This window comes from Sciurus carolinensis, chromosome 7 (assembly GCF_902686445.1).
Source record: "Sciurus carolinensis chromosome 7, mSciCar1.2, whole genome shotgun sequence".
Classification (NCBI taxonomy): domain Eukaryota; kingdom Metazoa; phylum Chordata; class Mammalia; order Rodentia; family Sciuridae; genus Sciurus; species Sciurus carolinensis.
In genome coordinates, this window is record NC_062219.1 from 128,098,192 (window position 1) to 128,125,978 (window position 27,787).

The 27,787-nt window shown below is 37.0% G+C and overlaps 1 protein-coding gene and 2 non-coding genes across 4 annotated transcripts; 1 reads left to right on the plus strand and 2 right to left on the minus strand.

Annotated features, from left to right (window-relative positions):
* The first annotated feature begins 8,980 nt into the window (after window positions 1-8,980).
* Window positions 8,981-9,053, plus strand: Trnar-ucg (transfer RNA arginine (anticodon UCG)). Its single transcript has one exon. It is a non-coding gene; the product is annotated as a tRNA-Arg (tRNA).
* Window positions 9,054-13,351: 4,298 nt separating this feature from the next.
* Trnai-uau (transfer RNA isoleucine (anticodon UAU)) lies at window positions 13,352-13,446 on the minus strand. Its single transcript has 2 exons — window positions 13,409-13,446; window positions 13,352-13,387 (listed from the first exon to the last, which is right to left on the minus strand). It is a non-coding gene; the product is annotated as a tRNA-Ile (tRNA).
* A 2,005-nt stretch (window positions 13,447-15,451) lies between these two features.
* On the minus strand, window positions 15,452-25,259 carry Gpx5 (glutathione peroxidase 5). 2 transcript variants are annotated; one of them, XM_047558102.1, is made up of 5 exons: window positions 25,112-25,259; window positions 20,552-20,705; window positions 18,349-18,466; window positions 17,800-17,899; window positions 15,452-16,419 (listed from the first exon to the last, which is right to left on the minus strand). In XM_047558102.1, exons 1-5 carry the CDS (start codon window positions 25,196-25,198, stop codon window positions 16,213-16,215), a joined length of 666 nt encoding a protein of 221 aa, XP_047414058.1. In that variant the 5' UTR covers window positions 25,199-25,259; the 3' UTR covers window positions 15,452-16,212. The 2 variants fall into 2 exon arrangements, with proteins under 2 accessions (XP_047414058.1, XP_047414059.1); XM_047558103.1 differs by lacking the exons at window positions 15,452-16,419; window positions 18,349-18,466 and having other exon boundaries at window positions 17,838-17,899.
* Window positions 25,260-27,787: the final 2,528 nt, after the last annotated feature.

The window sequence follows — 27,787 nt, forward strand, 5'->3', positions numbered from 1 at the left end:
ATATCCCTAGTATCTTTTGCTGGTTTTGACATCAGGGCAATTGTAACATTATAGCCCAGTTGTGTTGGAGCAGTAGAATAGAGTGCCAACACCAAGGAAGACACCTGCAGATGGGGTAGGGATTTTTGAGAAATGGTTACAGAGGAAGTCCAGTGGAGACAGGAAGGACAGGTGCACCTCTGCCCCTTGCAGTGCCCCTGGTGCCTTGCCAGAAAGTAGAGTCTCCGATCCTTCATGATACTTTGTCCAAGGTCACCTGGATGAGCATTTCCTTCTCCATGGTGTTCTGATTCTCACCAGTTACCCCAGGGAGAAATGTTTTATAAATTAGGCAACAGAAATAGTAACATTAGTAACATTGTTAATTCACTTTGCTCCTTGTACAACCAGCATCCCAAGGACCAACTGTTCTAATGTAAGAAAGCAGAGTTCTCTACAGATGACACTAACTTGCCTCAATTCCAGAATATTCAAAAGGAAAGTCAGTACCCTTCAAGATAATATTTATCTGGATATTGTGACCCAGATTCATTTTCATTGTTTTCTTAACTCGGCTAGGTTTTGGGGAACATAAAGGGGCATTTAGGAATGTGGTGCTTTAGTGTCTACCTTTTCTTTAAGATGACATAGCAATTCTGGTCTTATAAAATTATTTGAGAAGTATTCCTTTCTATTCTATTTTTTTTTTAAATTGTGGTGAAGAATTAGTATTAATTCTTCCTTAAATACTTGGTAAAATTGAGTAGCAAAGTCATCTGGGCCTATGTTTTTCTTTGTGAATAGTTTTTTTTTTTATAATATTATTATTAATTCAACCTCTTTAGTTGTTGGTATCTAGTTACTTCTAATAATCCTTTCTAATTCTTTTTATTCCTCTAAGAATAAAAGTAATGTCTTTTCTGTCACTTCTGATTCTAGTAAGTTGGGTCTTACCTTTTTTTTCCCTTAGGCAGTCTAGCTAGATGTTTATCAACTCTGTTCATCTTTTCAAAGAACCAGCTTTTGATTTAATTGTTGTTCTCTATTATTTTTCTATTCTCTATGTAATTAATGTCAACTCTTTAATATTTATTATTTCCTTTCTTCTGTCTGCTTTAGGTTTAGTTTGCTATTCTCTTAATAATGTATTTAGGTAGAAGGTTAGATCTGTGATTTGAAATTTTTATTTTTTAACAGAAGCATTTGCTGTTAAAAATTTCCTTCTAGTCACTGGCTAGCTGTATTCTGTAAGTTTTAGAAGGTTGTGTCTTCATTTTCATTCATCTTCAAATATTTCTGATTTCCCTTTTGATCTCTTCATTGATCTATTGGTTATACAGAACATATGTGGGCATTTCTCATCTCCCTCCTGCCTGTTGCTTCTGATTTCATTCCATTGTGATCAGAGAAAATTAATTGAAGTATGTTTATTCTTTTAAATTTATTGAGTTTATTAAGGTTTGCTTTATGACTTGGCTTATGTTCCACTGTGAAGATTGTTCCATATACACTTGAAAAGAATACACACACACACACACACACACACACACACACACAGAGTTGTTTTGGGACCCAGTAGAAAAAAGTGTTTATCTGCCAAAACCAGTCTATAAGAACTGGAAGGAGCATTTTTTCCTTCAAATGTGCAGATACCAATGCAAGACTACATGATGAATTAATTAAACATGACATCACCAAAGGAAACTAATAAAACATCAGTAACTGAACCATAAAAAAGGGAGATCTACAAATTTCCTAGTAAAGAATTCAAAATAATCATCTGAGAAAAGCTCAAGGAATTGCAAGAGAACACAGATAGGAAGCTCAATGAAATCACTAAGACAAAGCATGAACAAAATTAGAAATTTCCTGGAGAAACAGAAACATTAAAAAGAACCAAATATAGATCTTGCAACGGAAGAATACAATAACAGAATTGGAAATTTCAATAGAGAGTTTTAACAGCAGACCCGACCATGCAGAAGAAAAAAATCAGTAAGCTGAAAGACAGGTCAGTTGATATTCACCAATTAGAGGAACAAAAAGATAAAAGAAATAAGAAAGAGTGAGGAAAACTTAGGGGACATATAGGAAACCATCAATAAAAAAACAGATTATGGGAGTCAAAGAAAGAAGGAAAAGGAGGCAGAAAGCATATTTTAAATAATAACAGCCAGACATGACCAGAATCTTGGGAAATATGTGGAAATCCAGATTCGTGAAACTCAATGGATTCTAAACAAGATCAAGCCAAAGAAGACGATTGTAGATGTTCAGAGTCAGGTTTGCTGAGGGTGAGGACGACCGATGCCTACCCTACCTAGCCTTACCCAGTGCGCTTACTCAGACATTGGAGATCGAGCTCTGAAGGCACAGATCTAATTTTATTTAGGGTTGCACAGGACATATATAGGCACATTATCCAATCAGGTTAACACGCTTGTTAAAGTATAACAGAGTCAGCCTATAGGTGAACTGTACGTCGAGGGTCCAGGTAGTGTAAACAAACCAAGCATGCCTAAGCAATTCTGCCCAGCAACAGTCTGAGACAAAGGACTGGGGGAATGGCAAGCTCCTGCACATGGCATGAGGCAAGGCAGTGTGAGTGAGCTCACATCACAGCTTTCTGTGATGCATGACAGAACGAGGCCTCCCCTCAGCTCAAACTCATCCTCCACAACGGCAAAGACCTTCATTCCATGGCAAATCTTTACCATTACCTCAGTTTCTCTGTTCAGACTGTTTGGCTTACTTAGACCATGGTGTCAGTGACTGCTGTCAGATAAGCTTGAGGAATGTTCCCTACAGACGATCCAGATAAGTTATTATCAAATTGTCAAAAGACAGAGTCTTCAAAGGAGCACAAGAAAAGAGACTTCACACTGAAGGGAACCTCTATTCTTGCAGTGTATTTCTCAGCAGAAAATTTGCAAGCCAGAAAGGATTGGGATAAAATATTCCATATGCCGAAAGGGAAAGAAAACTAACAACGAAGGATTTATATGCAAAAACTGTGCTTTAGAAACAAAGGAGAGGGCTGGGGTTGTAGCTCAGTGGTGGAGCACTTGCCTAGCATGGGTGAGGCACTGGGTTTGATCCTCAGCACCACATAAAATAAATAAATAAATGTGTTTAAAGAAAGAAAAAAGAAAGAAAGGAGATATACAGACATTCCTAAATGAACAAAAGCTGAGAAAGTTTATCACTATTAGGCTCGTCTTACAAAAAATCCAAAAACAACAACAACAACAAAAAGGACTTCTTCAAATTGAATGAAAAGATGCTAATTAACAGAAAACAGAAAAAAAGCATAAAATTAACTTGTAAAGGTAAGTAAATAGTCAAATTTCAAAAATTCTAATACTGCAATGGCCGTGCAAAAATCACTTTTAACTCTGCCATGAAAATTAAAGATATAAATATAAAAAACAAAATAGCCACCAAAAATAAAGAACAAAATGGCAATATTAAGTCCTTACCTGTCAGTAATTACTTCAATGAATTAACTTTTCAATAAAAAATTAACTGAATGAATACAGGGAAAAACAGATTCAATAATATATTATGTGTATATATAGACTGAGATAAAAAGAGATATTCCATAGAAATAGTAACCAAAAGAGATCAGGAATGACTATACTTATATCAGATGAAATAAAATTTCAGTCAAAATCTGTCACATTTTTATCAGTGCACACAGAATGTTCCCCAGGTTAGAATATATGTTAGGCCAGAAAACATATATTTTTATGATAGAAATCATATCAATATATTTCCAGTCACAATGGTATGAAACTAGACATCAATAGCACGATGAAGATTGGGAAATTTGCAAATATGCAGAAATCAAGCAAATACTCCTGAATAAATGGATCAAAGAAGATACTAAAAGGAAATAAAAAATAGCTTGAGACAGATGAGAATGGAAACAAAGTACACCACAGTATGCAGCAAAAACAATGCTAAGAGGGACAGTTTTGTAGATAAAGGACTACATTAAGAAAAAAGAAAGATATCACAGAAATAACCTTGAGGAAGTAGAAAAAGAAGAACAAAGTCCAAAATTAGCAGAAGGAAAGAAATAATAAAGATCAAGCAGAAATAAATGAAATAGAGACTAGAAAGAGAATAAAATGAAGAGTTGTGTTTTTTTAAAGATAAACAAAATTGACAAATCATTAGCTAGACTTACCAAAACAATAAAAAATAAAAAAGAGGACTCAAAACTAAAAGTGAAAGAGGAAACAATGAACTGAATAAACTAGAAGAAATGGATAAATTCCTACAAACAAGAAATAGGAAATCTGATTGTACAAATAGTAAACAGGTTGAGGCAGTTGTTGAAAATCTTCCAACATAGAAAAACCCAGGACTAGTCATTTCATGGATAAATTCTACCAAGAATTTAAATCAGAGTGAATACCCACTGTTCTCAAACACTTCCAAAACAATTGAAGATAATATTTTCAAACACATTTTATAAGGAAAGCATTACTGAGATTCTAGAACCAGATGAGGACTCTATAAAAAAAAATACATACCAATGTCCCTGATGAACAGAAATGCAAAATCCCAGTAAAACTGAACTCAGCAGTACATTAAAATGATTGTGTACAATCATTAAAAGAGATTTGACCCTGGGATAAAAGAGTTAGCAAGGGAGCTAGCTGACATTGGACTGAAACCTCTGAAACTGTGAGCCAAAATAACTCTTTCCTTCTTAAAATTTTTTTCTCAGGTATTTTGTCACAGTGATGAAAAACTGACTAACACAGATGCCCACTCTTAGTCTAAGCATTCAACATAGTACTGGAAGTTATTGCCAGAGCAATCTAATCAGGCAAGTAAAAGAAATAAAGGACATCCAAATTAGAAAAGGAGAAATTAAATTGTTGCTGTTTGCTGACAACATGATCTTCTATATAGAAAGCTGTACAGATCTCACCAAAAAAACTGTTAGCACTAATAAATGAATTCACCTAAGTTGCAGGATATAAAATAATGAACAAAAATCAGTTGCATTTTTATACTAACAGCAAACTATCCAAAAAAGAAATCAAGAAAACAATCTCACTTATAAAAATATTTTTAAATTTTTAACCAGAGAGGTTAAAGATCTATACACTGAAAACTACATACATTGATGAATATAATTGATGAAGACACAAAAATGGAAAGATATTCCAAGTTCATAAACTGGAAGAATTAATGTTATTAAAATGTTCAGACTGCCCAAAGCAATCTATATGTTCAATGCATTTTCTTCTGGACTGGCTTAAAAGTGAAGTGAAAGGGTAGGAAGGAGTGATGGATCTTGAAAGCTGTCAACAGTCAAATATCAAAAAATTGTTTCATTGCTTAGCATGTGTAAGATCCTGGGTTTGATTCCCAGCATCAAAACAAAAAAAGTAGTTTCAGCCTCTTTACTTTAATACTCAATCAAAATCTCTGCACATGTACACACACAAAATGTACAGGATTGTTCCTAGACGCCCTATTCATAATCTCACCAAACTGAAAATAACCCAGTCTATGATCAATAGAATGGGTAAATAAACTGCAGTACATTCATGCAATATACATATCAGTGAGGAAAAATAATTGTGCAAAACCAGATGAATCTCACATATTGTTTTTTCTAAAGGTATAATAGAGTATAATTGTTCATCAGAATTTGTGGAGGATTGGTTCCAGGACTTCCCATGGATATCAAATATGTGACTGATCAAATCCTTCATATAAAATGGCATAATATTTGTTTATAGCCTATGCACATCCCCCTGTACACTTCTCTTAAATTTATTATGTAATACTGTAGACTGCACTTGGGGTGCACTATCACCAAGTTACATCCCCAGTCTTTTTTTTTTTTTTTTTTTTTTTTTATAGAGATACAGAGATTTAGTCAGAAAAGCAGAGACACATTCAAGGGAGAATGTGGTCCATCTCAAGAAGAGTGAGAAGCTTTGGTGGTAAAACAAAGAATTCAAGGGAGAATGTGAGTCATCTCAAAAAGCAAGATGCAACTTCTTTAAAAAAGTTTTTTGGAGACAAGGTCTTTCTAAGTTGCTGAGCCATCATTCCCAGCTCTCCTGAAAATTTTGAAACATCTCTAGATTGTGTATCATACATAATACAATGTAAATACCATGTAGATATTTGTTACACTGAATTGTTTATGGAATAATAACAAGATAAAATGTCTGTACATGTTTAATACATGTGTCATTTTTTTCCCAAATATTTTTCATCCATGCTTGGTTAAATCAGTGGACACAGAACCTGAATATATGGAGGGCTAACTGTGTGTATTGTATAATCCTATTTGTACAAAGAATAAAAATGTGCAAAATGAGCAGATGACGTCAGAAGCAAAGAAAAAAGAGATTATTTTTATGGAAAAAGTGAGTAGGAGTGGGGCATGAGGATGACTTCTGGGGGTATTAACAATGTTCTATTTCTTGGTACAGGCAGCCTAAGTGACAAAACTTAGTTCTGGGATCCCATTTGCTGGAAAGAGGGGTAATAAATTTAAAATGAAAGATCTAGTTGGCAGGTTATAGATATATTATCTTTATAAATTCAGTGATCTCTATATACTTGTATTTGTACACTTTAATTCCTGTTTGTTAGAAATCCCATTTGCTCTACCCCATTTTACACCTCTCTCATCCTGAGATAACTCTCTTACCTCTAATGTATTAACTTTACTAATTATATATGTATTCATAAATAATGGGTTTTTTAGTATACTTAGTTTGTAGTTTCTATAAATAAAACCATGCCATATTTATTTTGTGATGTTTTCTTGTTATTGAAATAGTATCATGTTAATATTTCCTGTTCTGTGACTTATAGGTTTTTCTAAATTGTATGTAATTGCTCTTGTGAAATTTTATAGCCTTCAGGAAAATGTTAAGACTTTTTTACTAATTATAATAACATGTTTAGATTTTCTAGTTAATGTTGGTACACAAAATATAATCTGTTAAAAAGAGAGAAAAGATAATTGTTTTTTTTTTTCTTTCTAGTCATTATATCTAAATTTTTTGCCTTTTGTCTCATAGGAAATAGATATATATTCCTGGTATACTCCATGTGTTCCCAATTCTAAACAGAGTGTTTTAAGTTTTTTACCTGTAAGTATTATGCTTTCTGTCAATTATGTTTGTATTTTTAAAATCCAAAGACATTTCCTTCTATTTCTAGATTAACACGTATATCATTAATGGACAGAAATTTATCAGATGCTTTTTCTGACTCTACTGTAGTGAACATAATTTTTTGATGTGCTGGATCATAGCAATTGTTTTTCCTAATGTTTAACTGACACCTCATTTTTGGTATAAACAGGTTTGATTTATAATCATTGTTGGATTCAGTTAGGTGTTCAGTTTTGTTTTTGTTTTAAAGGATACTGCATTGATGTTCGGGTTCTATGACTTTCCTTTCTCACACTATCTTTGTCTGATATTTGTATTAGGATGAAGTCAGGTTTATAAATTGAGATGGAAAGTCTTCCCATCCTAATTTGGAAGAGTTTGTGTCTAAATGAAATCATACTCTCTGGATTGTTTTGAAGAACTTCTCAGTTTAAAGTATCTGAGTTTGGAGTTTTCTCTGCTAGAAAACTTCTGACTACTCAGTTTATGTAACAGTTTTAGGACTATTCGTTTTTGTCATTTTTTTTTTCTTAAATGTTGTAATTGATATTTCTGCATAAGTTGCTGTTTCATTTGAATTTCCTAATTAATTGGGGAAAATTCTTTACACCATTACACATATTGATCCATCTTCTGGATATACTGTTCATTCTTCTATCTCTCTCCCTCTCTCTAAAGAGAGAAAAAAGAAAAGTCTTTTAGGGCGCAGAGTAAGTTTGGATCCTCTGGGCTGGCTGACTGTGACGCTTTGATCAGGGGTCAGAGAACCCAGAAGGTGATTTTCTGGGGGGGCCTCAGAAAAACAGTGCAGCCTCTTCAGGGTGCAGGCTTCGATTATCAGAGCTTTTTCAGAAAATAATGTTTTTCCTGCATTTCTAAAATAAGGAAACTCTGCACAACAGCCTTTGGGAGAGCCAAGAAGTGGCGAGGAAGCCAGTTTCGTAGACTCAAACCCGGCGCTCTAGCGTTCCCAGTAACGGGAAGGCTACTCCACATGCCTGGGATTCCAGACCTACGGCTCTCACCCCGCGGCCCCGAGCGTCCGCAGAGGCTGCGCAGCAGGCGGGCCTCCGCCGGTCGGCCCCGCCCGCGCCTCTCCCACCCGCGAGCTTCCCCGCGCCCACACGACGAGTGGGAGGTCCGAATCTAGGGCGTAGAGGTTGGTTGGGGAAAATAAGACTGGGGAAAACTCCTCCCTGCCAAAGCACGCACCACCGCACCAGGTGGTGGCACAAGGTGAAAGCACTTTATAATCCTTTGGTTTTTCCTTGGGCTTTTAATAAACGTCACACTGGAGAATCCTCAATGCGGTCTATATTTATCGACTTGTAGGAAGCGACAGGCCTGCAAAGAGGTCTTGCTTTAATTCTAGTTGAAGTCGTCGCGGTGGCCTGACCGAGCTAAGGAGGTGGCAGGAAGGGTCTTTCTTGTCCCACTTGTGGTGATTTTCACGTACTCCCAGAAGGTCTCAATTCTGACTGCGAACTGAGCGTTTGTAACCATGATTGCAGAGGAATGTTTAATTATTTTCTTTTCCTATTTCTTTACGGTTTAATATCGACTGAGAGAGACACTGTTGCATTATGCAAATTTGGTGTAAAATTTGGTAATAAGAGTAAGTATTTGGAAAAAATCAGAATTCTCATTTCGTATTATTATCCCGCTATTGTGTGACACAGGAGAAATGACTTAGCTTTTGAGTATATCAATTGTATAATATTTGAAATAAGATTACTGATGAAGATTATATCATTCTAAGATTACACAAAACCATGCGTTGGATTTAAGCCCAGAATCCCAACACTTTGTTATAATTTTTCAAGGGCCTGGGCATTCAGGACCACGTGGCCTAATGGATAAGGCGTCTGACTTCGGATCAGAAGATTGAGGGTTCGAATCCCTTCGTGGTTGGTCGCTCTTTTTTTTTCACTTTCCTTCCATTTCCTAAGCACCACTGCCCGTCTCTCTTCACTGTATCCTCCGATCACTTTGGAAAAAGACCCTTATTTCTCCGCAGCTCTTTCGAGTGGGAAATAAAGCTATAGGTTCATTAGATCTCTCTTGGAATCTGACGAATTCAGAAGGTGGGGCCAGCGACCCCTCCTTCCTTAACTTGGAAAGAAGCACTCGGCTAGGCGAGCATGCCCTTGTGTGGGTTTGGTGGGGTGGGCAGAGCGTGAACCCCGATCCTTGAGGACCCTCTTCTAGCGGTTTGGGTGGGCTCAGAAAGTGAGGTGGGAGCGTCAGGGATGCATGTTAAGGATCTCTGTTCCCGCGGAGCGACCACCCTCCCTCTGGTCCGCAGCAGGCTTTCGGTTACATATTTGACCTGCGCGCACACACACGCTCGCACTGTGTATCAGGAGAACTTGGTCTTTCTGAAGTCAGGTTAAATGTCGCCCCCTTGCGAGAGGAAAACTTCCCACATTTCAGAGGAGCTGGAGAAACACAATGTTATGAAACCCGCTTCTGATTCAGGCTGAGGCAGCAGGCGACAGGTTGCGGTCTCTCTGCTCCTGCATTCTCCCACCCAGTGGGCGGGGTTAGTCCGACTACCTGCAGGATCCCGGGACCAGGTTTAAAAAGTTTTGAAAAGTAAGAAGCAGAGAGACAGGCAAAGATCAGGATGAGGAGGGAGCAGCTACTCTAAAAATGGAAAGAATCCGGCGAATTATACTTGCATATTTTGATGAACCATATGACGTACAAATCCTATTCAGAAAGGAATAACAGTTATAGTCTTAAATTATAAAAATTTTAATTAGTTGCCAAATATCTTCATATTGAGAAAATTCCAAGCCTCCTCTCTTACCAGGTTTTGTTTTTGTTTTTGTTTTAAATATTTTTAGTTGTGAATGGACACAATACCTTCCTCACCCGTGCTAGACAAGCGCTCCACCACTGAGCTACATCCCCAAACCCCAAGTATTTATTTAAAACGTCAAAGAAGAAATAAATCAGAGATGCAAACTCTTCCATAGTTTGGAGGGGGATGCAGAATGCCATAATGAGATTCCAGATGTATACTTTAAACGGTTTTATCCAGCAATATTTGCCACAGACTGAACTACACATAATCATGATATATGATTGACAATGCATAAAGCCATTACTACAATAAAAACAATGAACACAGACAGCAGCCCCCAAAGTTTCTTCATGCCCTTTTGTACTTTTGAAATCCCTCCCACAATACTGATCTGCTTTCTGTCCTTCTATTTGTACTTTTAGAAAGAAACATCATGTGTCTGTAGTTTTTGTAATTTGATCTAAGTGGGACCATACAGTATGAACTTTAGAAAATTGTTTTTCTTATAATCATCATCTTCAGGTTCATCACTGTTTTTGCTTGCATCACAATTCATTTCTTATTATCACTGGGTAGTACTTTGTTCTGTGGATATACTTCTATTTGTTTTTCCTGTTGATGAACATTTAGAATATATCCAGGTTTGGGCTAATAATAAACAAAACTGCTGTGAACATTTGTGTATAATTTGTGTGGATATATGCTTTCATTTCTCTTGGGTAAATACCTAGGAGTTGAATGGCTGGGTCATATGATAGGTCTGTATTTTTTAATTATTATTATTTTTTAATAGAAACTGCCAAACTAACTGGTATCACTTTTGCACGTAACCCAATTGGAACATTACAAGAATGGAAAATCATAGGTCACTCTCACTCTGCAACATAGATGTAAGTTATTCTGAAAGTTAAGGAAGGAACTGTACAAAGTTAAGCTTAAAATGAATTATAAATCATTTTTGTCTTGAGAGTCTAACTTATCCTAGGCACTAAGAAAACAAGATTGGTTTATCATTAAAAAATAAATCATTTAAATTCAGCACATTGGAATAAAAATTTGTGATCACCTTAAATATAGATAGAAAAAGTATTTGATAAAATTTAACATTCAATAATGATCAATACTATAAGCATCATAGAAGGTGAGTTATTTAGCCTATAAATGACATAGTCAAAAATTTTATAGTAGATATCAATCATAAATGGGAAATATATAATCTTGAAAACATTCTGTTTCACAGCACTGGTGACAAATCAGGGATGACACCTCTTATCACTTCTATTCAAGATTACAAACTTCAGTTTGCAAATAATAACAATTAAAGATAAAATGATTGGAAAGGAAGAAACAAAACTGCCATTATTTTCAAATGATATGATTGTATACAAAGGTAAGTTTTTGGATTATAATAGATCTATTATAATATAGTGAGTTGTAAAATCTAATAGATTGTAATATATTGGGCCAAAATAAATGAAAAGACAAACTGTATGGCATATATTATATATGAGAAAATAATGAAATTCTAAACTCTTCACTGTTTTAACGTACAATGAGCCCTTTTGTTTTTTTTACTCTACATACACCCTAGAATGTGATAGACCAAATTATCTATTCAACAGTCTTCATTCTTCATTTTAATTCATCACTGATAAATTTCACTCACAAGCATGTGGAATGTGGGTCATACTTGCTCGTTCATACTGCCACTTACTCTAGAGATCTGGAAGTCCTGGGTCTTTCAGAGCAAAAACTCTGAGCTTGGTGCAAGAACCTAAGAAGCCTGAAACCTTACCTCACTGTTAAATTTGAATAGTAAGAGATCAAAATGATTCTGGAGTCTTAAGGCTATAGCAAGAGCAGAGAGGACCCAATACTTGGGATAGTGAGATGATCCTCAAAAGTAATAAATAGCTAATTTATCTTAAGCTCTTACTTGATGCTCAGAACTTTATGGTAAATGCTTGTATCCATCTTTTATATCCATGTAGCAATCCTTACTCAAATTTAGTGACTTAAAACAACAATTGTCTTTTGTGTTTACAATTCTTCAGGCAAACAATCTGAGTTGTGATTAATAATATGTTGCTGGTTTTGTCTGGGGTCACTCATGTAAATGTATTCATCTGGCAATATAGATGGTCCAAGTTGAGGACTGTCTTTAACTTGGATTGGATGGTCCAAGACAATCCTAATTCATCTTGTGTGGCTTGTCAATTGGAATGACTGGAATGGCTGAGATGACTGGGACTCTAGTTGTTTATTTTTTAGGAGTTTAGATGGGGTTTCCTTATACCATAGACTCAAGGTAACAGAAGGGCAGGAGGGGAAGTCGCAAGGCTTCCTGGAACTCCCATAACATTATTTACACACATAATTTCCACAGCATTCTATTGGTCAAAGCAAAACATAAGACAGTTGACAAACAAGGGGACGGGAAATAGATCCCATTTCTTGAAAGAAACTGCTGCAAAATTATAGTACGAAAGAATGTTAGTTGAGAGGGTATTTGTGGCGTTAAACAATTGATGGTTATTAAGCAACACCATGAATAGCTCCTACTGACATACCATTGTACATCTTGGGAAGTAAATTATCCACTATCACTTCTTACCAAGCTTTGGTCCAAGTTGGTCTCTGAGTCAGGTTTTAAACCTACTTTTCCAAGATAGGCAGTTAGGGTTGACACCAGGGAGAATGTCAGCACTTCAAAATGTAGCAGTAGCTGGAACAGAACTGGTAGTGCAGAACATTTACACACAGCAATTATAAATCTTTGGTAAAGTGGGAGAGCTCTAATCCTGTTCCCAGGATGTCTTAGACAATATTTAAAATCTGGAGGATAAGCTTAATGGCCCACACACAGGCTTCCAGCTCAACTCTAAAGGGTTGTAATGGGGCAAGACTTTTCAAAGTCTCAATACCTGTGTCTCAGTTGTAACTACAGACATCATGGACCTATTAAAAATAATAAGAATTTCAGAGAAAGTCCAGCAGAATGAAGAACTGAGGTAAGGAAAGCAGGTTCAAGGACAAGACATTTCCCACCAAAATTTAAAAACTTAATTTTTTCATTAAGATCACCCTCATTTCATAGAGTTGACAAATCAGATAGGGTTATTTTTCACAAATTTATATGTGTACCTGAATTCTAAGCCTGAGACTACGTAATTGAATACTGTGAAGAGGTGTTTTCAGCAACTGCCAAACACATGTTGTTAAAGCTTTGGTTAAGGCAGCAACATCAAAAGGTCTGGAAGAATGACATAGGTCATAGACAACCTTGAGCAAGAATTCACAATCAGGGTCTGGGAATGGGGTAAGTCACAATATACTTCCTTAAAGAGGATTCAAATTTAATATGCCCTTCTTATTTGCACAGGTTAGAGAACAGCAAAACTGCTCCAGGTGAGGCTCGAACTCACAACCTCGGCATTGCTCACAAGCCGTACTGTCATATAAGTACCGCGCGCTAACCGATTGCGCCACTGGAGCCACTGTGGGTGGCAGGTTGGATACGTAAGTAAAGATGAATTTATAAGTGAAGATTAAAGATTAATTGCTCTTCAAGTCTTGTTTATGATATTAAATAATATAAGCAAAAAAGACACTCTGTGGTACAGGGTTTCCATGGATGGGATTAAAAGCAAACAAGGGAACCGGAATTAGCCGAGTTCGTCTTCCCCTCCCGCGCTCCGCCGCCCTAACACAGAGGCACCCCGGGACTGAGGGTGGCCGTCATCAGCGCCGCGGTTAGAATGAAAGAAGTCACCTTAACTCGAGAACGAACGGAAGCTAAGATGGCTGCAAGCAAAACAGACGTGTCGCTCTGAAACCGCGCTTCACATGGACCTTATATCTTCGCCATTCTACTTTTCTGCACCTCCACTCTGCAGTCAACTAACCTTTCCTTTGTTTTGAATGCCACTTTCCCACCTCGACCCAGTCACTCGCTGGCTTTTAATCTAAGAATGTTAAAATATTTTACTACCCTGGAACATTAAAAGGAATATTTCCTTCCGAAAAAAATACGGTTTCAGATCTACAGCACTGCAAATAATAATAATTATTATTATTTATTAATAAAGAAAAGAAAAAAAACACTTAAATTAGGGTTGCAACACAAGTTAAGTAAATGTACAAAAAAGTCAAGATTATTTGAAAAATTTCTCAAGTCTCATATCTTGAGAAATCCATTTTTCACATTTTTTTTGTTTGTTTAGGCTTTTTTTTAATGAAGGATTACAGATGTAGATTAAATAATTTTAAACATTTTTGTTAAAAGTGTTAAGTTGAACAAAATGGCCCCTCTTACCAGCACATTCCTTTTTATTTTTTCAGAAGAAATGTTCTTTGGTCCTACAGCAATACATAGTTATGTAGTGGGTTTCCCATGCTAAATCCACTCTAACATGCCCACTTTCTGAACTTCTGATTCCTTAATTCTGCCATCTGTCACAACAGTCCTGACATCTGTATTATATTTAGCAAAAGCCATTTCTTTTTCCAAGCAGGAGGCATCCTAATAGTGGTGTGGGTTCTTTCCAGTTTATAAAAAGTCTGTATCCAGGAAAAATGCTACTCTATCAGTAAACCCTTCTTAACTGACCTTATGTTCCACTCCTCTTGTTCAGGAACATTTAGACTCTAGTTGTACCTGGGCAGATGCTGAGTGAATGGCAAGCAACATCTACATTGCTTTCAAGCAAGAAAGACATTCTTTTAACCACTTTTAAAAGTTTCAGGAGTCCTGACAAATCTGGGGATTTCAATTTTTTACACATAAAACCAAAGGTCCATTCAATGTCTCAGGGTTTTATTCTTTTCCAATCATTACCAGGACCTTGGCATAGAAGACAATCTAGGTTTGGAATATAACTTTCTTTGAAATTCTGCTATTCCTATGATTAAGTCTTGGGGCCAGACCCTTGACTTTTTGTGTCCTGAGTTGCAGAATATGAAATACTTTTAATAGGATTCCATGAAGGCACCTTTCACATTAAGATTTTTTTTTAGTGATAATATCATCCTCACCTTTTAATTGTCAAAATCTCCAAAGCATCAATTTCCTCTAACAATGATCCCCCAATCCTATTACTGAATAATTATCAATCTCCCTATGTTTTCCAGGCAATCAACTCATCACACCTGCTTGTGCATATGTGCATATGTCACTCATCCAGTCAGCCACCACTGGACCAAACACTGAGGGAGAGGAGGCACCACTTGGAGAAGCACCATGAGGGATGGAGACCTTTGTAACTCCTCATGGACAACTAATTGGATATTGGCTATCCAGGAAGGAGGCAAACTTGGTGTAAAGCAATTCCCAAAGACTGGTGACAACTAAGAGTCATCAAGTGACATCTGAGAGGATAAATCCCTTTGTCAGGGGAAGTTCGAGAATTCTGGATAATACACCATCAACAAGCACTATGAGGGAGATAAGATGAGTTCAAGTACAATATGGAATTTTAAAAACCACCACAGAGATCTTAGATGCTGCAGAAAACATTTTATTGGAAACAGTAACAAGACTGGTTCTGAAGCTGAGAAATCTTGGGTTGAGAGGGGAATTTCACCCTTCAAAAGATAAAAATCCATCCCCACCCAGGAACCATAATCTGAATACACTAAGAATCAGACAATAAGGAAAACTTTTGTAGGACAGAACAGAGAAAAGTCCTGGGTCCCATTAGCATGGAGACTCCCTCTCCTCATCTGAATCATGTTCTTGCTCCTACTTTCCCTTAGGGCTCCCACAGGAGAATGACAGGTGGAAGGAAATGTCATGGGTGAAAACTGATCCAAAAAGACTTGGAAACTGACAATACATGTTTGTCCTACTAAGAAATGGAAGCTAATTTGAATGACTATGTCCCCATCACTATTTCTGCACCTTCAAGGTGGGAAAAGGAGGAGTCAACATCCAGGAACAGCCTTCTTCCAAAGATGATGGAAAACTAAGCCATTCTCATGGAAGGATGATTTTCCTTTTATGAATATGAATTATTCAGTCTGTAACAGAGGCCTGGGGATTTGGGTTTCCATTCTTTTATTCTTGACCCACTTTTTCCAAGATAAAGGGGAATAGCCTTCCAAGTACAAATGTACTTGATGGAAAGTGGAAACTTTGGCAGAATGGAAGTAACTTAGTCAAAAGGAGGCCATTTAGGAAAAGAATGTGGTGAGAAGACGAATTTTTCCAGAACAGGTCTTTAGGTGAAAAGTAAAATGACTTCTGCCCCCAACTCAGTCTTCCTATTTAGTTTTGAATTGCTTCAGGTACACCAGGATGTCTGACTTAACCGTACTGATTGTTGCACGGTGAAACCATCGCATGACAGGGACTCCATCAGGCCCCACCAGAAACTTTTCAAAGTTCCAACGGATGTCATGAACTCTTATGGGTTCCCAGGAGATATGTTTTAATGAGCCCAAAATCTCAGAGGGGTGAGGACAGGAATGCTGAAGTGGAGAGATGGAAAAGAGAAACAACAGTATCACTTCTATACCAAATAATCAAGGTAATTTTACCCAGAAATAAAATCCACTTCCTCCTATATCTAGATATTTTAATTTCCTACGATTCCCCATAAAATTTCCAAAACACAACAATACCAACTATCAAGAATGTTGTAACTATTGTAACTAAATTCTACTCCTTCCTTCTAATTCTCCCCATGAACCCATCACACAATCATGCCACCATGGTAAGATATGTCACCACTCAACCTTCATTTTCTTTTTCTGCAATGTGATTGACTTGGATTAGAATGTGGATTCTCAGGTTTTAGGGTTTAATGGGCCAACAGCATTTCAATAAATGCCTTTGGGAACAATTTAGAGTTACTGACATTTTATCAAAGCAAAAATGTCAAGTACCATCATTTTATCACCTAATTTTAAAAAGACCATCCTAAGAATAAATTATACGTGTGTCAAAATCTTTAAATAAAGGACAGCCCTATAAGTTAGATGAGTTGAATTAATGAAATCCTACTTACACTGTTCTATTTTCAACTTACTGAGGATATACACAAATTTTAACATGGGCTAGTCTTGGTCCCAGTCCAGCATTTAGAAGCAGTCCTCTCTGGTGATATTTAGGATCTTTTTAACTCTGGCACCCTCTTTGTCCAAAAACCAGTGCTACCAGGCATGATGGCACATGCCTGTAATACCAGCAATTTGGGAGACTAAGGCAGGAGGATCACAAGTTGGAGGCCAACCTTAGCCATTTAGCATTGCCATAAGCAATTTAGTGAGACCTTGCCTCAAAATTTAAAAAAAGAAAAAAAATTAAAGGGTTGTGGATTGTTGCTCAGTGGTTAAGTACCTCTGGGTTGAATCCCAGTACAAAAAATAATAATAATAATAATAATAAAATAAAATAAAAACCAGTGTTTCATTAAAAGTACCTACTACATTATGTTAACCCTGTTGATTTCCAGCTCTCTCTCTTTCTCTCTCTCTCTCTCTTTCTCTCTCTCTTAACTGTGATCTCATGAAGGGCAGGAACTGTGCCTTATTAATCTACTATTTAGCCTGCATTATAGGTAGTAGACACTCATTGAATGTACCTTAAATAAATGAATGAATGAATGTCAATGAGTAAGAGGGTGGTCCCAGTAAAAGCTGCATTCCACACAATTCTCTTCACCACAGAAAGTCAGGGCCCCAAGATACTAACAGATTAAACCCAAATCTTTATGCTGACCTGGAAATTCCCTCTAAAATGATCAATCCAACCTCTAGGCATGATCTCTTGGGCCCATTTCCACCATATCAATTCTGCACTAAGAATATTAGGGAAAAGGAGGAGTCTTAAGCCAGTAACTGACTCACCTTCAAGAAAGTGAAGACTTTCTGTTCTTTTTCACCATTCACATCTCCTTTCTCAAAAAGCTGGAAATTAGGTGTATATCCTCCCCCTGGACGAACATACCTGCAATAATCAAATGTTCCCAGGAAGCTCCAGGATTTGAGAAAGTTATGATGGGACACCAAGATTTGAAGTCACAGGAAAGGGCGGAATGAGGGACAGATATAATAGATGGGAGAGGTAACAGAAATAGGTCAGTTTTGGACTTTGGGTCCTCTGAGTTACTATTGTTATTCCACAATCTGTCTCAACTCCTCTCATTGTTTCTGTGCCATTTATCTCCGTTTTCCTGTTCTTCCACAGTCCATCCAGTTCTCAACCATGGGTGGAGACAAAATCTCTGGACTCTATCATACACTTATCAAGGAAGATTAATGTTAAAAAAATCAGTTTGCAGATGCCCCTGAGCCTAATAATCCACCACCTTCCCAGGAGGTTTCTGAGATGGAAGAATATCTGAAGACAGGAAAGGTGGACAAGGACCTCGTACTGGGCTTCAGGCAGGCACTTACTTGAGTCCAGGAAGAATCTCAGTATTGTCTCCTGGTTCTTGCTTTCCAAACTGGTTGCAGGGAAAACCCAGCACAACAAAGCCAAAGGGCTTCAGCTCCTCCTGAAGTGCATTCAGTTCTGTGATTAGAAAAGGGACATGATGGCCCAGCCCAGAGAACTTTTATGTAGAGAAGGATCCCTGGGGTTATTCATTTTTCAGAGAAGGGAACAGAGACGAGAGAGGGAACTATCTCTAGATCAAAGAGGCATGGGGTGGTATAGCTGGAGTTAGACACCAGATCTTTGGACATGCCCTCTAGACCCTTGAATATAGTACAGTATTCCTCAAGCCTGTAACCACATCCCAATCAATGGGAGGACTTTCATTAAAAATAAGGATGCCCAGAAGTTTCTGATTCTACTCCTCTGAGATGGGACCGAGTCATTTTTATTAGTCAAAATCCAGTGATTTTTAAACCAAGTCAGGTTGGAACATCATCACTATTCTTAGCAGTTTTCTTTCCCTGGTTGGTGAATTGATAGACTGAATCTTTCTTTTTAAAGGAAAAGACACAGATGATGAGAACTGAGCTTCTGTCCTCAGAACAGGCTGACAGAGCGTAGGTCAACCTGACAGAGCCAAAGAGAAACAGAAAAGGTTCAAGTTAAGCTTCCTGATGCTCTTCAACCATCCTCAGGATGTTAAAGATGCTTTCTAACTAAAAGTCCTCAGTGGTTTGCCTAAATGTGAGCTTCAACTGCTTTCTTCTACTGCCAGGAAGTTTCCAACTTGTCTGCTCAGGCTTTAATAATCCATGTTAACCCTTTCTGGACTAGATGCCTTCAGTCCCTTGACGAACACTAACCAGCACCACACAGATTTCACTCACCCAATTGGTATCTCCTCTTATCCCTTTTTTTTTTTAAAAGGAGACATTACTTTCCTGTTTTCATGTGAGTTCTCAGAACCTCTCTCTATGTATTTCCCTCTTTTCTTCAGCACTACAGTTAATCCCTCCCTCCAGGAAAGAAGAGAAATTGGGAAGCCTGTCTTCCATTCCTTGAGCAACTATTCCTCAGTTTCTTCATCTGTTATGTGCAGAAGGAAATGGATTAAGTTCACTTTTAAAGTCCCTTATAAACAGTAAAATGAATTATGTTTAAAAAACAATATTTAGTCTTAAAAAGGAATGAGGAAATGAACTGAAATCAAAAATATGTTGCTAATTTAAAAAATAACACAGCAAAAATATTTATATTGTGTTATCAACTGGGAAAAAAAGCAAGAAAAAGAATCTGTATTTTATAAACATGATAATATTAGTTGTCTGAAGGGAGGAAAGGGAGGTAGAAAGATTTTTTTCACTCTAAACCTCTTTGTCCCTTTTGAATTTTGAGCCTTGTGAATCTATTACTTCTGTAAAACACAACATAATTAAAAACAAATTCTTATTAATTCAAACATATAAAGTACATCTGTGTTTGGTATAATCCATCCTGTTCACTATTCATTTGTTTTTAAACCAATGACCCTAAAATATGAGAGAGACAAAATTCTTCCTTGAATAATGAACAAGGAGGAAGAAAACTACACCCAAGGGAAGAGGCAAGATTGAGAAGGTCCATGTGCTTCTAGATAGCCTCTTCTACCTGTGCTTAACTCTAGTCAAATACAGCTCCAGGTATAAACCTTTCCCCCTCTTTCCTTGTCATTATTATTTCCTACAAAAGTCTCAAAAATGTGGATCTTTCCTCCTCTATTTACCAAGGAGATTTCTGAAATCTTCTAAGAAGCTCCTAGCTCTTAGATATATATCAATTTTATTAGAAACCTTAGACAAAGCAGAGGCCAAACTTAGAGAAGTGGTCAGCAATTTTTTTTTCCATAAAATCTAAATAGTATTTTAGACTTTGCAGATCACATGGTCTCCATCATCACTACTCAACCACTGAACTCTGCCTTGTGGCATGAAAGCAACCATAGACAGTAAGTAAATGAATGAGCATGGCTGTGGCCCAATAAAACTTGGTTTCTAAAAACTGACTGGTCAGACTTGGCTGGTAAGCCACAGTTTATTGATTTTTGACATTGAAAATGAAGTCACTCATCTATGAGTATTTATTTTGGTATAGAATTAGAATTAGAATATAATTCCAAGTGTGATTTAGAATATAATCAACTGGAAAATTTAGTCCCAAAGATATATGGTTCTGAATTCTTACCAGGATATTGAGCTGTCAGACCACAATAGGTGGCCACGTTGACAAAGAGGATGTGCTTGCCCGCATACTGCTTGAATTGAATGCGTTCCTTCCCATTAAGAGTGAAGGCCTCATAGTTATAGATGGTGCCTTTTACATCTTTGTAGCAATCCATCTGGAAGATTTTTTAAAATGATAGTATTAGTGATAATTCCTGATATCTGTGTATGATTTCAAAGCACTTGAATAATACAGGTATCAGATTCAGAATATGAAAAATAATTATCTAAGGAATAAATGAAAAGATTGAAACTTGGGTCTTGTGACTTAAATTTTTTTTTTTTTTTTTTTTTAAGCAACAAGTAGTCAACTCTGTCTTCCTATTATTTGGGCAGAGGTAGGCTACTAGGAAATACTAGCATAAAAATATAAAGAAAAGAGATTTGTGAGCTGCGATGGGAGGAAAAGAAAGTAAGTGGGGCCAAAGAGAACACCACACTGCTTTCCAAAGTTTTGTAAAAATGAAGCCATGTTTTAGCTCTGGATTGATGTTTCAAAGAAGGGCAGTTTTTAGTTGCTTAAGTATTTCAATTACTTCTCTTTCCCTAGGTCTTCTGACTTCTTAATCCATGAATTAACATGCTAAAATGGAAAGAATTCTAGCCTGGGAATCAGAAGCCAGATCTATTATTAAATTCCTCTATGAACTTAGGTAATTCTCACCTTTGAACCTCAGTTTCTCTATGAGCAAAATGCAAGAGTTCCAGTAAAACCTTAAGGGGACCCTCCAGGTTTAACATTCATCCCCATCTCACTTTTCTCTCATCTGTCATGCTCTTACTCATATGATGGCCCTATATGTCAGTATTGTGAAATCCCAGCTTGGGGTAACCCCTGCTACTACTGCCTAAGAGAAGATATGAAGAGCTTCAAAGCCTATATGCAAGTAGGTCACTAGGATCTGTCTGGCAGTATCTGACCTATTGCATACTCAAGCTCCTCCACCACTGTTTCAGGTATCTAATGCCCACCTTCATCATCACCAGCTCCATCTATCCCATTCCTTCTCAAATTTCCTGAACATACTTGAACTGACATTCACATAAAATATAAATAAGTTTTACATAACAGAAATAAGTTCTTCTTGAAACTTCCATTGTTTGTATTTACGTTGAATTCTTCTACAAAGCAGGTCTCATTTTATTTTTCCTCACTGAAGCCACACTACTCACCAGCACAACCCTGATCCCTTTCTTTTGGGGGAAGCTGTTATAAATTCCCCATGAAATTCAAGGAGTATAAGAGGTATGAAAAGGAAGCTACTTGTCTGAACCACCTAGTGAGAAAAAGGCAGAGGAACTGTTGAAAAGAGAAAAAGGTATTACCTGCTAAGGAAGGTCCAGACTTAAAACAAGGATTAAACTAGACTTCCTGGATATGCAATGAACCAGAAAGGATTTTAACTAAACACCTTCTGCCCCCACTAGGGAGTAATGTAAAACAAAACCTAACTTTGTCCAGTTCTATAAATCCACTGATTATATCACTAGTACACCAGATTGCAACTAGTCAGTCTTTCTTTTAGGGAGAAAGCTGTTTTCTCTATACAAGTTTTTGTGCCTTTCTCTAAATTTGCACACATGCTTGCACCAGTACATTATATGAGAGAACATTGTATGAGAGCATCCATTTCTACCTTCATGATGTCTAGATCCAGGTTAAACATTTTTAAGAATTTGCCTTTTTCACCTCTTTTTTTGTTCCCCATCACAATGAAAATCACTCTGCATATACTGTTTGCTGGGTCTTACAGAGACTCTAAACTTGAAGATTCCTTTTAGTCCAGCTTACTACAGATAATAATTGTTATTCCCAGTTTATTTAAATCTGTGTGATATGTCTGAACCCCTCCAGACACAACTTTTTTTCCCATATATTTTTTGGTGCATTGTAGTTGTCTGTACATAATAATGGGATTTGTTGTTATATATTCATACTTGCATACAATATAACAATATAATTTGGTAAGTACCATTTTCTAGTTTTCCTCCCAACCCACCCCAGCCTGGTCCCTTTCCTTTATTCTACTGATCCCTCTTTGATTTTCAGGTGATCTTCACCACCACCTTTCTTTTCCTTTTTCCTCTCTAGCTTCCACAAATGAGAGAAAATCTATGACCCTTAACTTTCCGAGTGGCTTATTTCACTTATTGTTCTGAAGTTCCATCCATTTTCCTGCTAATGACATAATTTATTCTTCTTTATGGCTGAATAAAAGTCCATTGTGTTTTCTACATTTTCTTTACCCGTTCATCCATTGATGGACACCTTACTGGTTCCATAGTTTGGCTATTGTGAATTGTGCTACTATAAACCTAGGTATGCACATATCACTATAGTATGCTGAATTTAGTTCTTTAGGATAAATACTGAGGAGGGTATTCCTGGTGATGGGTTATATGGTGGTTCCATTCCCAGTTATTTGAGAAATCTCCAAACTGCTTTCCAGAATGGTTGCATTAATTTGCAGTCCTGCCAATAAGGTAGGAGTGTACCTTTTGACCTACATCCTTATCAGCATTTATTATTATTTGTAATCTTGATAATTACCATTCTGACTGGAGTGAGATGAAATCTTAGTATAGTTTTGATCTGCATTTCCCTGATTGCTGGAGATGTGGGGCATTTTTTCATGTATTTGTCAGTCATCTGTGTTTCTTCTTTTGAGAAATGTCTGCTTCTTTCTTTTGCTCATGTATTGACTGGGTTTTTGTTTGTTTGTTTGTTTGTTTGTTTGTTTTTGGTGTGAAGATTTTTGAGTTCTTTATATGTTCTGAATATTAATCCCTGTTAGAGGAGTAGCTGGCAAAGATTTTCTCTCATTCTGGAGGTTCTCCTCACACTGTTAATAATTTTTTTGCTGTGCAGAAGTGTTTTGTTTTGTTTTGTTTTTAAAAATTTGATGCCATTCCACTTATTGGTTCTTGGTTTTATTTCCTGAGCTTTAGGGGTCTTCTTGTTAAGGAAGTTGGTGCCTGCCCCAATATGATGGAATGTCGACTTAGTATAGTTTTGATTTGCATTTCCCTAATTGTTAATGATCTTGAACATTTTTTCGTATTTGTTGGCTATTTGTATTTCTTCTTTTGAGAAGTGTCTGTCTAATTCATAGGCCCACTTATTAACTGGGTTATTTGATTTCGTGGGGTAAAGTTTTTTGAGTTCTTTATACATTCTAGACATTAATTCTCTGTGAGAAGAGTAATTAGCAAAGATTTTTCTCCCATTCTGTAGGTTCTCTCTTCACCTTCTTACTTATTTCCTTTGCTATGCAGAAACTTTTTAATTTGATGCCATCCTATTTATTAACTCTAAATTTTAGGGGTCCTATTCAGAATCTTATTCTTATGTGTTAGAATGTTAATACTACATTTTTTTTCTAGGAGTTGTAGAGTTTCTGATCTAATTCTTAGGTCTTTGATCCATTTTGAGTGGACTTTTGTGCAAGGTGAGAGATAAAGGTCTAGTCTCAATTTTGTACCTATGACTAACCAGTTTTTCCATCACTGTTTGTTAAAAAGGCTCAGACACAGCTTTTATTAAGCAAATTCTAAGCCCAGAGTCTCCACACCCAATTAGACAACATCGGGTAACATAAAAACCCCATCAATTCTCAAAATAGAAAGTCACCCAGCAACTTTTCTAGGCAATTTCAGATAGAGGGAAAGATCTTACCAGAGCTGTCTTTTGTAGACATTATAGGAGTAATGATTGTTGCTCATCCAACCATGAACTAGATACTGTTACAATAAATTAGCATTGAATAAATGTATATCCAAGGCCCAAAGTGACTACCTACCATGTGAATGAAAGTCTGCTTGTTTCTAAATTCATGATTCCTTTTTGCCTTTCAGTCTTCTCATTTATTACTATCCTTCTTTGGACTGTCCCTTCTACTGCCATATATACATGTTTTATCAATAAGGTAACTAAGTCATAAACTGGGAATAAAATTGAGGCCAGATTCAAAAGTACCTGATTCCAAATCCAGTTGTTTTAAGACTCCAATTAATTTTTTTATGTGTTATGTTCCTGCGATAACTCTATGACTTTATCCCTAAAACTTCCACATAAGTGTTTCCTCACATTAGTGTGTTAGTGGACTAGAAAGGACTCAGTAAGAAACCTAGCAAGAAACCCCTCCTTTGTGTCTAAGATGATTAGGCTCAGCCTCTCTTCCAAACCTCAATCTCCACCTACTCTGACACCCATGGCGGTCACCCTCAGACCCAACTCAGATCAGTTACTGACTGATGTGACTGGAGGGGACTCCAGGAGTCCTCCACTTGAAGAAGGAGAGAAAGGATCATACTCGTGTTCCCTACTCATATTCAACTCAGGGATCACCATTTTATGGGGAATGAAGAAGATTCAAGGAAAAGAGAAGAAAGGTTTAGGGTAACCCACAAGGAGGTAGAAATCAGAAGTACAAATCTTGCAAGAAGTACCAGAGGGTAGGATATAACATGTAGAAGAGTAGACATGTTTGGCCCTCCCCTGCCCTCTCTGGAGCTCACTCACCTTCATCTTATCTTGTTTGGTGTCTGTCTGCATGAAGTCAGCCAGAAGAAAGAGGAAAAGACAGGAGGCTCTTAACTGTACCGTCATGACTGGTGGTGTAGATCACTGATCTGAGTGCCTGAGGTCTTTATGCATCACCACACTCTTTTGTTACTCTGGCAGAGATTGACCCAAGTCTGAGCAGGCCAATTGCAGGGCCTCAAGAACTCCTGCCATATGAGACTGGGGAATTCAAATCACATCTTCGCCTACACATATGCCCACAAGCACTCAGTGCTCATCAGTGCGATTAGGACCTGGGACTCATATAAATTCTGAGAATTATGAGAAGGTGACAGCAATCCTTCTTAGGTCCTTGAAGACTATTGTTTGTTTTTCCTGAGCAGATGGGGATGTCTAGATGTAGATACAGCCTCCCAGATTTCCCTGCAAATGGGTCAAAATAGACATTCCAAATACTATTTCTAGGACCGGGGGGTGTTCAGTTCAGTGGTGGAGTGTGACTTCAATATACAGAACCAAAAAAGAAAAAGAAAAAAAGTGTAAGTACCATGCCTAATATTATTACTTGAGTTTTTTTTAAAAAAGTCAAAGGATGAACTACCTAGGATTTTTCTGAGAGTTGAGAGGCAACTGGGGGTACAGGTTGTAGATATTCACAACATATGTGGAAGATAGCACATTATCATATGCATTATAGAAATGCTTTCAAGGGTTTATAAATCAGTAGGAAAAATTATCAGACAACAGAAAAACGGACACCAGACAGGAAATCAAATGGCACCTGTGGTAGGATACAATGTTCTCTCTCACCAATAATCAAAGAAGTATGAATAAGAAAAGATACATTTTACATTATCAGATTGGCAAAAGTTAAAAGGAAGGGTGGTGCCCAGTCTGGGTGCAGTCTGGTATTGGAGGCCCTTATAAGTTAGGTGAGGGAATAGGGACTTACAAATGTTGCCACTTTCCCAGGATAATCTGCCATTCTGAATACAATGATTTTTAATAGTTAGTAGCTTTTTTGACATTTGGTTTTGAAATAATTATAAGTTTACAGGAAGTCGCAAGCATTCCTATTAATCTAGAAGCCCAAGGGCCCAGAAAAATCATGGAAGTGAGTCACATGCTACTGAAAAAATAAAGATGCTCTGCCTTTCAACCAACACACGAAACCCTATCCATTTGGCAGCAGCTTCCAACAACTGCTCTTAGTCTTCTGGAATAAATGATAAGTGCAGACCTTGAGCCCTAGGAATTGCTGAATTTCCCATATAAATAATATATTTAATCCCTACCAACCTCATGGAAGGTGACCAAGACCTTCCCTCCTCTTGTGGATAGTACAGCTTTGTTTTCTTTTTCTTTCTTTCTTTCTTTCTTTCTTTTTTTTTTTTTTAATCTCAGGTGCTAATATTTGAGTTAATCTTACTTCAAAATTCATGATCATGTGCTGGGGTCCAAGCCTAGCAGCAGTCAGGGGTCCTAGGTGGATGGGAAGCATCAGCCCGGTGGAGAAACAGCAGACAGAGACACCAACTGTTCTGAGGCTGAATCTCTATGTTTATTTTTCTGCCAGCCTTTTTCTACCTTTTTCTTTAGTAATGATTATATCATTTTACAGTTAGTTCAAAATTTAAAAAAACCTTCAAAAGTACAATCTATGCTTCTTCTTAAAGTACACATTCTTTCTGTATGATAGTTTAGATCAAAACAACCTGATTTCCCAGCTAGATTAAAACAACCTTGTCCCCCAGCTAAATTGAGGGCACAATTATCTGTTAACTTTCAATTTCCAGAACAAATTTGTCACTAGATTTTTCTGAGAAATTACCCTTACCATGAACTCCAGTGTTTAATAGTGAAAAACTTTTACTATTATCAACAAAGGGCAAAGAAATCAACTATAGTTATTATTTATTCTATTTCACTTAATGGTGGACTACAATCTTATTTTGACTCTCAAAGAATTAGACTAAACATAGGAAAAACACAAATTATATTTATGACTAACCTAAATATTTTTATTATGTAAAGTATCTCTAGAATCAATTATTAAAACTAGGAAAGCAACAAAGGCTAAACACCGCATCCAAGCTCAGAGGAATGCCTCTTTACACATCTATATTTAGATTATACTAAAGTAATCGCAGTCTTCTTTTAACTCAAGCATAGCTACAATTGTTTATTTTCATATATTTTATCTATGTATTACTACTAAATTTTTATTGTGTACTATTTTGTGTCCCAATACAACCTTCCCAATGTTTTTCCAATAAGTTTCTAATGGTATATTGATTATTAATATTAAAAAGCAACTATACATGGAGACATGCCACGCCTATGGCCCCCAAGAGGGAGGATGAGCTTTCAACAGAACCGTGTCAAGTGTCGGCGTGGTAGGAAATAGATGGGGTAATCATACTCGATGTGATAGAGCTTGACTGTAATCTCATGACTCAGGAGGATGAGGCAGGAAGATCATAAATTCAAGGCCAGCCTCAGATATGGTGAGGGCCTAAGCAACTTTGAGACCCTAAGCAATTTAGCTAGACCCCGTCTCCAAATAAAAAATATAAAGGTCTGGAGATTAAGCTCAGGTGTAAAGCACCCCCGGGTTCAATTCCCAATATGCTTCCTCCCCACCCCCCCGCAAAAAAAATCACCATCACTTTT

What these genes read in the sequence shown, in the direction of transcription:
- Gpx5 (XM_047558102.1), bottom strand. Translation starts at nt 25,198, where the DNA reads ATGACGGTACAGTTAAGAGCCTCCTGTCTTTTCCTCTTTCTTCTGGCT. An exon ending in CCAAACAAGATAAGATGAAG is followed by an intron (nt 20,706 to 25,111) that starts GTGAGTGAGCTC and finishes AAAATCTTCCAG; the next exon opens with ATGGATTGCTACAAAGATGT. An exon ending in AAGTCTTCACTTTCTTGAAG is followed by an intron (nt 16,420 to 17,799) that starts GTGAGTCAGTTA and finishes TCTCCACTTCAG; the next exon opens with CATTCCTGTCCTCACCCCTC.